Source organism: Hippocampus guttulatus, chromosome 1 (assembly GCF_054856545.1).
Source record: "Hippocampus guttulatus isolate MCC_2025c chromosome 1, RoL_Hgut_1.0, whole genome shotgun sequence".
Classification (NCBI taxonomy): domain Eukaryota; kingdom Metazoa; phylum Chordata; class Actinopteri; order Syngnathiformes; family Syngnathidae; genus Hippocampus; species Hippocampus guttulatus.
This window is the reverse complement of record NC_141261.1, coordinates 24,414,503-24,425,589: the sequence shown is the minus strand read 5'-3', so window position 1 is coordinate 24,425,589 and position 11,087 is coordinate 24,414,503. Positions and strand designations below refer to the sequence as shown.

General features: G+C 46.0%; 1 protein-coding gene across 1 annotated transcript; it reads right to left on the bottom strand.

Annotated features, from left to right (window-relative positions):
• Window positions 1-2,377: 2,377 nt before the first annotated feature.
• Window positions 2,378-8,678, bottom strand: wnt10b (wingless-type MMTV integration site family, member 10b). Its single transcript, XM_086121692.1, has 4 exons — window positions 8,502-8,678; window positions 7,740-8,002; window positions 4,836-5,230; window positions 2,378-3,500 (listed from the first exon to the last, which is right to left on the bottom strand). The coding sequence occupies exons 1-4, from the start codon at window positions 8,576-8,578 to the stop codon at window positions 3,000-3,002; spliced, it is 1,236 nt and encodes a 411-aa protein (XP_085977818.1). The 5' UTR covers window positions 8,579-8,678; the 3' UTR covers window positions 2,378-2,999.
• Window positions 8,679-11,087: the final 2,409 nt, after the last annotated feature.

Sequence of the window (11,087 nt, the reverse complement as noted above, 5' to 3'; positions counted from 1 at the left end):
TCGAGTCGATCTTGAATGCGCTCAAACAGATAGCAAACAAGAGGATGAAATTGGAGCCTGCTTGTAGCCACGCTATGTGTTTATCAATGCGGAGGCTGAAGGCGCAGGAATAAAGTGCGGAGCAGATGTTTGCAGCTGCACACCAGATTACGGGGTGGAGCGGATAGCAGGGGCTCACGGCGGGTTTTGTGTGAGCCGAGAGTTTTGGTGAGGGTTGCAGGGGGGTTACGACGGGCTGGGGCAGCGGTGGCAGAGGAGGTGGGGCGGCTAGTTATGACTTAAAGGAAGCTCTCCTCTGAAGTGTTTGCCAGCATGAACCCCAGCAAACACAATCACAAGTCTGGTGGCTTCTGCTAGCTGAACTAATGAGGGCCTGCATGTTGAGGGCAGGGGCTTTGATGTTCTGGGTAGCTGCCTCCTTGTGTTTTCTCTGCCGCTCTCCTTCCCGGCCGTGTCCCACATCAAAAATGAAAGGGGAATTGAGAAGCAGATGTTGCGGGGCTTGTATTTATACAGTGCGCACGTTATTCATCCCTTCTCTATAGCCCCCATTTGTCCTTTAACTCCTGCGCTGCAGCATGAATCCGCTCTATCTTCTATCTTTGTATCCAGCTAAACACACTCAATCGCCTCACTTCGTACATATAATCACAATGTCAATCATTGCGGGTCACTTTTATCTCTCCCAACTTCCTCTCTGCTCGCCTCCCTTTAATTTCAACCCAGTCTGGTTGTCATTAGTCGGCCGCTGTCAATGTATTTCTTTGCATGAGTCTCACTCTGCAGCAATGACAGAGAGATCGGGAAAGAGAGAAAGCAATTCCAGTCCATCCACCAACTCTGTCTGACACATGGCGGAAATGGTGACAGGAAATTTCGTGTTTCAGGAGCTCTGGGGTGAAAGTATGAATACATGCAAACCAGAAATCCGGACCTTTATCATTCCATAGCACTTGCTGTCTCTTTCCCCCCGCACTAAAAACCAAACAGACAGAGTAGCCGATTCAGCCACTGGCGCAGCAATTCCTCAGGAGTAAAAGCTATTTACCTAACTCTGTACCAAAAGTACATCTGCATTAAATCCAGGTTTTCCGTGCAGACATCGGAGATATTACAAATGGTGCAGCAGCCAGGTGTTGGCATGAACATTTTGCTGAAAGTGCATGAGAGAGAAACGCAGGTCATCAAGAGGACTGGGGCACAGCTCTTGTGTGCACAGGGCCTGTTGGGTTGTTGAGTGTTGTGGTTGTTGTGTCTCACATACGTTTGGGGCCCCAATCTCGACTCAGCCCCTCCTGTGAGGATTTTGCTTGATCTTCCGGTTCTTACATAGCTGCTCCAAGTTCCACCAACATTCACGAGAAACATACATGTTAGTTTCATGGAAGACTCTCATTTGTCCATAGGAGTGTGAATGCCCCACGGGTGGGCTGGGTGGCCCTTTCTGAGCGATGTTGGATATTGCCATCTTATTACCAATAAAATCAGCAACTTATATTTTCAAAATGGAGTTAGAATGGCATAATACAATCAAAAGCAATTCATCCAATGACTTCTAACTTGATGATACATCTCCAAGGCACATGTGAACAAGGCATCTTCACAAATTGCTTCACTTTGCCGCATCCAATCTGGTTGCAGCGTTGACATACTCTCGGTGGGGTCTCTATGTATGTACTGTAGATGTTGTCGATGGCAATACTTTCCAAGGTTGTCAAAAATAGTGCCATTCAAGACAATTTGATGGGAGCAGCAGTGCTGCACGAATAGAGTACAATAATTTCATGTGCCCCCCTCGAGGTTGATATCTGGGGACTGGGGTCTTGCCCCATGACTGACTGGCAACCATTCCAGTCTGTATCCTGTTATTGACCTAAAATCATCTGGGGTGGGCTCCAGATTAATTGTGATCCTACTTAGATTGAGCAGAATAGAAAATGGACCGATGAACATTGCCCCTACTTTGGCAACCATGTTACAGCATCTCAACAACACATTGGAGTAAATTTATCAACTCCGAATAGATTATCCTCCTCTGGTGCAGCAAAGACTGCTTTCTGCTTTCCTGGTGCTTCTCTCCACTAATTTTAAAAGTCATATTTAAGTCAACAATGTACTGCAGCCACTAAATGCCTCTCTCACGGAATTATGTGGGTATAAATAAGCCTCCAAGATGTGCGTTGCATTGAGCTTTCCCTCTTTCATGCATACAATGGCTGTCCTATAATGCAATGGTTTTACTACAGTGGGACCAACTCACAAGTGCAGAGTATCAAGTAACAAGAGCAGAGCTCAATCAGGATTTCTAAGCAAATAGTCACACACTTAACACCAGTCAGCACTGTTGTCATGAGTAACATCTGCCATGAAGCAATGACTCTATTATAGAATTTATTTGAAATACTTCAGCTTTCCAATCTCCATTTGAGAGAATATCAGGTGTGCTTCTATATACGTGAGAAGTCAAACTGATCCATCAACTAAATCTAACTTGTATTTGGAAAAAACATAACACTAAAAAAACTAAAAATAAAAAAGTTTTTTTGTGTGTCCAAAACCACAGGCGCAATATATACAAACTCTGTAGCAAAATTAAAGAGCATTAGAAGAGACTAATTACAACCGGGCTGTTCTGGCCACGAGCCCTCAGCCAATGACAACATAGTAATAATATTAATAAAAATAGATTTACAAATGTACATGTCGAGTTAAAACACATCAATTAGATGTGGCAGCACGACTGAAAGGAATGCATCCAAACACACCATGACTTGGCCTTGTAACAATACCGGCAGATCCAAATGGTAAACTCACACCAGATGATGGGGAGCTCCAAAGATGTCCGGTTTAGTGTCACACAAGGAACAAAAAAAACAAAAAAAACAAAAAACAAACAAAACAACAATTTCATGGACAACAGCAGAGTAAAAAGGACTTTCCGTGGCTAGTGCCCTGTACCGCCTGAACGTTATGGCCTTCGGGACTGGACGGCTGGGGCTCTACTTGCACACGCTGACCCAATCTGTCACACGGCACTCCTCACACAGAACGTAGCAGCACCAGTGAAACCTGCAGTTGCAGCGCTGGCTGCGGGTCTGCTTCAGTATGTTGTGTCCTCGGCCGCAGCACAGCGAGCCGCAGCTGTCTGTGCCGTGGCTCGTTTTGTTGCACACGCGGCCGTGGGTGCCCAAAGAGTCTGTGGCCGTGTCACGCTCACAAAAGTCGGGGGACTTCTCAAAGTACACCAACTCTCTGGACAAGCTGTGACCACGGCCTGTGTTCAGGCTCCCCGCCCTCCTTCGGCCAAGGCTCCCAATTCGACGATTGAAAACTCCATTGTTCTTGTTCTGGGAGTTGATCAAGATGGCTGAGAGGAATTTTTCCTTCAGTATTGAACCCACGAGCCGGAACTCTGGTGATACATGCCAACAGGTCTTGAACTGGCAGCTCCCTGACAGGCCGTGACACTTGCACCGCCTCTTCATGTTGTCAGCTACGATCTGTGTGTGGAAAGATGAATTATGGTAGCAGATCAGATACGCATGGCTATGGATAAGCTGTGAAAGACCCCGACACAGTGTTGCAGGCCGATCGCATCTGATACTGACACCGGCTCCCATTGTCTGTTAGCTAGCGAATCCATCAAATCAGGCGAAGCCACTACAAATAAAATGACGTTATCTAGTAAATTAAACTCAGCACAATGTTATTTTTGACAAAGTACTTAAATTTCATCCTGCTTGTATTATGAGTTTGTTGAGCAAAGTTCTGCATATGTATGACAAACTTGTCAGGCAAGGAGCAGGTTGTGAGCATCATAGGTGTGCAGGTACCTACACTGCATGCGTGTGTACACATGCACATGTGCGCACATGCGCGTGCGAGAGCTGGTCTAGGTCAAACTGTCAGCTTTTTCTTGCAATGCCAACCTGCATATAGAGTCAAGTGTCCAGAAAAATGCGTGGAAAACGATATGATGCCATGTAGCTAGTCTGCTTGGCTAACCACTACACCCAGCTTTGACTAATTAATGAATAGAGGTGGGCATTCTATCAGTACAGACAGAAGGTCCGACGGAACCTTTGAAACACCGAACAACTAAGCACCAACGGAAGCTGTTTTTCATCTATCATCAGACTCGTCAGTACCCGGACCAGTACAGACGGACCTTCTCAGTCCGTCAGTGATGGGCTCATGTTTAGCTGAATGACGGAAACATGCACTCCTTGCGTGTTTGCTTGCGGGGGGTGACTACACCAGGGTTGTTCAAAGCGGAGAAGGGGCTCCTCATCCTCCGACAGAAAAATAAAAGGTTGAACATCACCCGTCAATCTGATGATTTGTGCTTGTGTTGGCTGCTAAATTTTGGTTCCCATAATCCAAGAGTGATGCTTTTTTCACGTCATCCCAGCCAGCTGTGTTGTGTAATTTTTGGTGCCACAGACCACAATCACATTGTCCCATATTGAGAAAGTATGAGTGAAATAATAATGACGGAGTGAGGGAGTGATAATGACAGACATTCTGGCTGGCTGTTTGTGAATCATGAATGACAGACTGGTGAAATTGACCCTCTGTGCCCACCGCTGCAGTTACCCTTGTAAACACTTTTTTTACTGACCGTCTCAAAGTTGTGACAAACGGTATTTTAGCAATGAAGGAAGTGCAGTTAAAGTAACGATGACGGACAGATGACCCAAGTGATGATTGATGAATGAAGCACTGGGAGAAAATTACTGACACGCCCACCACCGTTAATGAACTCATCAATATGTGAGTCCATTAGACTTTTGCGTCTGAGGACCAGAGTTACATGAAGAAGTCTGCCTGCTCACCTGGCGTCCCACTCGGTTGTTGTGTATCCTCATACGAGCGTGGATGTCTCTCGGGGATCCCAGGGAGTCCAGCCACTCCCTGGAGAAACGCTCCCCAAAACGCAGGTCATGGTTGCAACCCCTCCACTCCCAAGTCTCTTGCGAGGAGCTGAGCTCATCTGGTAAGGGCTTGTAGCGCGCAGTGTGCTGCGAGGCGCGAAGGTGGGTGGGCAGGCCGCTTTTCTGCAGTGTCTGGAGCTGCAGCTGCATGAGCTTCAACCGGAGCTTGTCATCGTTCCGCCGACGCTTGCTTTCGCAGCCGCAACCTCCCAGTTTGCCCAGGCTGCAGGCCGAGGCCACGGAGTGTGCCACGCCCGCTGCTAACAAGGCTAGCGAAAAGGCACTCTCACGAAAACCTTGTGGGAACAGATGCCGTACACAACGTAAGCCCTAACTTACAGAATTGCACCTTGTCTATTTAAGACAACCACATAACTTTTCTTTGAAGTCTGCTCGCTAAATGCTAACACATAATGAGAAACGCCATAGCCTCTATCGTGGCTATGTTTTAACACTTTAAGCCAGGGGTGGGCAATTCCAGTCGTGGAGGGCCACTATCCTGATTCAACTGATCAGATCATCAGCAAGTTCTGCGGAAGCTGTTCATTTGAATCAGGTGTGCTACAACAGGGAAAGATGGAAAACATGCAGGATAGCGGCCCTTCAGGACTGGAATTGCCCACCCCTGCTTTAAGCACTGGAAATTTAGAAACAAATGGTGCAGCAACACATGAATACAGTCAATACGACATCACTCACATAAGGAATTTTATTGCAGCATTTATCTGCGCGAAAAGTAACTTATATTATTGTAGCTTGCTGAGTCACTAAAGTAGCTGTGAACCCCGTCTTTGTGCCCTCTGTGGCCAAGTTGAGCACATCAGAAGGAGTCACAATGAATTCTAACAATGATGCACGATCTGTTTAAATCTCTGCATTCTGTGTGTGTGTGTGTGTCTCTCTCTCTGTCTCTTTCTTTCTCTGTACTATGTATTCACGTGTGTGTGTGTGTGTGTGTGTGTGTGTGTGTGTGTGTGTGTGTGTGTAGGTGTGCGTGTGTGTGTGTGTGTGTGTGTGTGTGTGTAAGACTGGAATGGATTAATGTCATTTCCATTCATTTCAATATGGAGAGATGATTTCAAATATAAGTATTGAGTTACAACTGCATCACAGAAATGAAGTCGTGTTTCAATGCACGATGGTATAAACATGACCAAAACAACCCTTAGTCTCATTCTTTGTGTCGGGCTTCCATGGAAGAGTGGCTAAGAATGCAGCCTGTGTCCTCTGTACTAATGTGCTACTGAATGCGTCAACTTGCACTGCCCATTACTGTGATGGATTAAAAACAGATTGATGGTCTTTGTGTCCTCTAACAGAGATGTTAACGATTCTTACTCTCTGTACTCAAATAAAACTAGAGGCACCTTTGCATAAATAAATAAATAAATACATCCATCCATCCATTTTCTAATCAACTTATCCTCACAAGGATCATGACGATGCGGGAGGCTATCCCAGTTGTCTTCAGGCAATAGGACACTCTGAACTGGTTGCCAGCCAATGGCAGGGCACACAGACGAACAACCATTCTCGGTCACAATCACACCCTGGGACAATTTAGTGTTACATTAACCTGCCATGCGTGTTTTTGGAACGTGGAATAAAACTGGAGTACCCAGAGAAAACCCGCGCAGGCTCGGGGAGAACATGCAAACTCCACACAGGAAGGCCGCAGCCGGAATCGAATCCTGCACCGCTGTACTGTGAGGTGGACATGCTAACCAGTTGACCACTGCACCACCCAAAGAAATAACACAAATAATAATAAGTGACCCTGTTAAAGGTAGGAGTATGGATTCCACACCTTCGCGAAAGAGACACTACAAACTCTGAAATGTAAAAGTACAAAAGGTAAAAAGTATCAGCACTGTACTCATTTTGAAAATTTGGAACAACAACAAAAAACTTTCCTGCACACAAAATACTTTTATCAACTTTCATAGTGCTTATGGGAACGGAATTTTTTTTTTTATGTCATCGAAAACATGCCTGTCAAAGCATTGATCTAACTCACAGCCACGGCAATAAGTAGGCTAACTGTATTTTCTAGTAATGGTATACTTACAATTTTGATGACTTTTTGACTGTTTTTCAAGTACAAACAATTTGGATACATGGGTAATTATGTGGCGGCCCGGTAGCCCAGTGGTTAGCACGTCGGCTTCACAGTGCAGAGGTACCGGGTTCAATTCCAGCTCCGGCCTCCCTGTGTGGAGTTTGCATGTTCTCCCCGGGCCTGCGTGGGTTTTCTCCGGGTGCTCCGGTTTCCTCCCACATTCCGAAAAAACATGCATGGCAGGCTGATTGGACGCTCTGAATTGTCCCTAGGTGTGAGTGTGGGCGTGAATGGTTGTTCGTCTCTGTGTGCCCTGCGATTGGCTGGCGACTGATTCAGGGTGTCCCCGCCTACTGCCCGAAGACGGCTGGGATAGGCTCCAGCACCCCCCGCGACCCTAGTGAGGATCAAGCGGTTCGGAAAATGGATGGATGGAGGGTAATTATGTACCACCTGCCATCTAGTGGAAGAGCATTAATTGTTTTGCCTGTCACGCCATGGCTTAGACAGATAAATAATACTGTAAATGATTTTAGGACCAATTCTGTAAAATCGGATCATTTCATACAGCACAGCCGGTTGTGAATCACAGGTTTAAAGTGGATCGATTCTGGATTCCGATCAAAAGGAGATCAACTTATTCTTCTGAAGCTGCAAATAAAAAAAATACGCGAAATATTCTCATCCATCCACAGTTTTTGTTTTTTGTTTTTTTGGTAGGCTACGTCACTTTATGCGTCTCTCACCTCTGTTGAGGATGTTGCTGTGGTGCAACAGCTTGCCAAGGGCCTCCAGGGATGAGCAGTTCCACCGCTGGTCCCGCAGCTGGTGCTGACACTCGTGGATGGCCACCTGGATGCCCTGCAGAGCCGAGGCCGTCACGTCGGGTCGACGCATGCACATCCTCATCTGACGCTTACTCAGGCCAGCCAGGCGCAGACACACCAAGTTGGGGGTTAGGACCGGATCTCCTGCCACCTTCAGGCTGAGGATGTCATTACACAGCACACTGCGGCCACACCAGCACATATACTCAACTTGTACCCCATGTGCAAATCCGCCGAGGTGATGATAATGCAATGAGTGAGGATGCGTTCAGAAATGTTTCAACTCATTCAACACGAAGCGCTTTCAACTGATTTCACACGGTACAATCTGATGTAGCCCTTTTGCATAAACAGATAGATAGATAGATAGATAGATAGATAGATAGATAGATAGATAGATAGATAGATAGATAGATAGATAGATAGATAGATAGATAATAAATAAAAAGCTTGATTAACAGTAAATGAAATTCAAATTTATATACAAAGATCAATCAATGCACACGTGGTGTGTTTGTGTTTGGTTTGTCACACGCAAATTTGTGTGACATCTTTGATTGAAAAAAAAATGAAATCGAAAGAATTACTTGAAAGACTTTTGAAACGTCAACTTCCATCAATAAATGTGTTTTAAAGCCGACAGTTTCCGGATAATTTTGAATAGTTCTCAAGCGCACTTACGTCAAGGCAGGTAGTAATAACAATGCTGCCGCCAAAATCGGGCACCGGTGCAAGCGAAGTTTGTTTGGTAGTTCCATTTTCTGTCGCGCCGGGACATTAAATCACTGGTGAAGTTTTCCCGTTCGTATATAGACAATTGGTTGTTTTTGGAGAAGAGGATTTAATATCAATGCAGCGGCGCTAAACGACAGGAGAGTGAAGACGAGAAGCGAGGAGCCGATGCGCACTGGAGCAGCCAGGAGGAGTCGGTGGGGTGGGGGTGTGATGGTGGTGTGCTGGGATGGGGGCGGGGGGGGGGGGTTACAGAGGGCCGGCTGTTTGCAAAATATTGCCCACTATTGAAGTTGGACTGCCCAATTATTATGCCAAAACATGCTCTGCAAAATAACATTTTGGAGATAACAAACAGGGTGGCCTTCCTGTATGTTCTCCCCGTGCCTGCGTGGATTTAGTCTCCAGTTTCCAAATACTTGCATGGGCGGTTAACTGAACATTCTCAACTGTCCGTAGGTGTGATTGTCAGTGTGAATGATTGTTCGTCCATATGTGCCCTGTGATTGGCTGGCAACCAGTTTAGGGTGCTGGAAGACATCGGGGATAGGCTCCAGTACGCCTGCGACGCTCGTGAAGATAAGTGGGTCAGATAAGGATGGATGGAGGGGAGATGAAACAATAAGAAAAAACAACAGATTCAAATGAATAACCGCACACTTGTGTTGCAGAACCCAACCCAACGATTTAAGACAACGCAACTTTTTGGAAAGGAAACACTCACCACACTCTATATTATTATTATTATTATTATTATTATTAATTATAATTATAGTAATAATAATAAAACACCAGCTTCACCAAATTGAAGTGACAGAAACGGTCTGTATCTCAACCTTTATAATCCACACATGACTTTTTTGGATAGGATTTGGAATTTTAGTGTCATATTTTTCTCCGCATTTCTCTCTTTTCGTTTCATAGTTGCATTTCCACACAAATCTTTGATAAGGTCTATCATTTATGATTTAAATACAGTATAAGCAAAATAAATAACTCCATGAATGTGGTTTGACTTCTTCCGTCTGAGCCTAAACGTTTCTCTCCACTTTTACGCACAAGTGCAGTTGCTCCACTCCGTATCATTAAAATCTAGGACAATAAAACGCCCTGCATGAATGGATGTGGATATACTTTGTCCATGAAACACTGAGGGGGGGTCATTGATGGATGTGGCTTGTGGGATGAAGGGGAGGGAGGGGCGAGCTGGTGCACGGGAGAAGTTGCCACTGTACGCGGGAGGCGGCAGCGGCGGCAGCAGGCAGGCGGCTCCTCGCAGACAATGCACCCCTAAGCCGCACACCCCCAACCACCTCCATCACAGCGACAACTTCACTTTGTCATCCCAAAGTCTTTATTTCACATGCAGAATGCATTCGTTCGGGCAGGGGTAGGGAACTCCAGTTACCCGAGAGCCATATCCTGCCTGTCTTTGGTCCTTCCCTACTCCAACACACCTGATGCAATTGTTCAGGCCTCGACAGAGCTTGCTGATGAGCTGATCGTTTGAATCAGGTGTGTTGGAGGAGGGAGGGACCTAAAACAGGCAGGATATGGCTCTCGAGGAACCACAGTTCCCTACCCCTGCGTTAAGGGAATCGTGTAGTTTTGTGAGATTAGCGATTCGTTCAAACGTGGCTGCAATGCATCACTGCAGGATGCTGCTTTGGATCTATTGTAAACCCAACAGGTGGGTAATGAGGAATTAAAGTAAGCAAACTCTTGAACTCACAATGCACATGTTGAAAGTTAGAAGCGAGTTTGAGCAAAACGAAAACAGAGCAGAAGAGACGCTGCCAATGCACGACGTTCCTCACGGTTAAACACCCCCCCCCCCCCCCCCCTTCCGAGCACGACTCGCATTGACTAGTGACACCAATTCATCTAATCTCCTTCCATTCCCTAAACTGCAGCAATGAAAAGTGCATTAGCATTCTGCTTTGGCGTATATATGTAAGTGGCTTAAAAAGTGATTTGAAGTTGATTTGTATATAAAAGGATCCCCCTTGATCCGGATTGCAGCTAATCTGCTCGGTGTCGCATGACTGCTCCAGGAAGCCCCGTTCGGGCACCTTCATATATCGGAGCGCACTAGAAATGTCGTTAAAGCCTCTTAACAAAGGCCCACTTCCTTTTGACTGTCATCACAGAGATTATTCTACCGCTGAAACGCTAATATGGAAGTATGCAAATTAGCAGATAAGTGTCACACACTCGCGCGCACAAACTCGCACGCACCCACGCGTGCCGTATGAAGAAATGCGGGGGCACTGACATTGACAGGACTGAAGAAATGCATGCGCTCACACGTGCACCCAGGAAGGTCTGCAGGCCAGATGGTGAAATGATTTATTCACATCAAACATTGCATTTGAAAGGAAGAAAAAAGTTCAACACTCGAGCGTGGCGCATGTGCCACTTGTTGATTTGCCGTGCGGGAAATATCATTGCCACCCTAATCACACACAATCGAGGCTTTCCACTAAAGTCGGCCCAAAACGAGAACGAGGACGTGTATAAAACTTTCAAAGAGGA

Bases quoted from the DNA above. Each gene is read 5' to 3' on its own strand.
- wnt10b (XM_086121692.1), bottom strand. From the start codon at position 8,578: ATGGAACTACCAAACAAACTTCGCTTGCACCGGTGCCCGATTTTGGCG. The intron at 8,003-8,501 runs GTAAGTGCGCTT...GTGTGGCCGCAG, and splicing joins TTATTACTACCTGCCTTGAC to TGTGCTGTGTAATGACATCC. The intron at 3,501-4,835 runs GTGAGCAGGCAG...TTCCACACACAG, and splicing joins ACAACCGAGTGGGACGCCAG to ATCGTAGCTGACAACATGAA.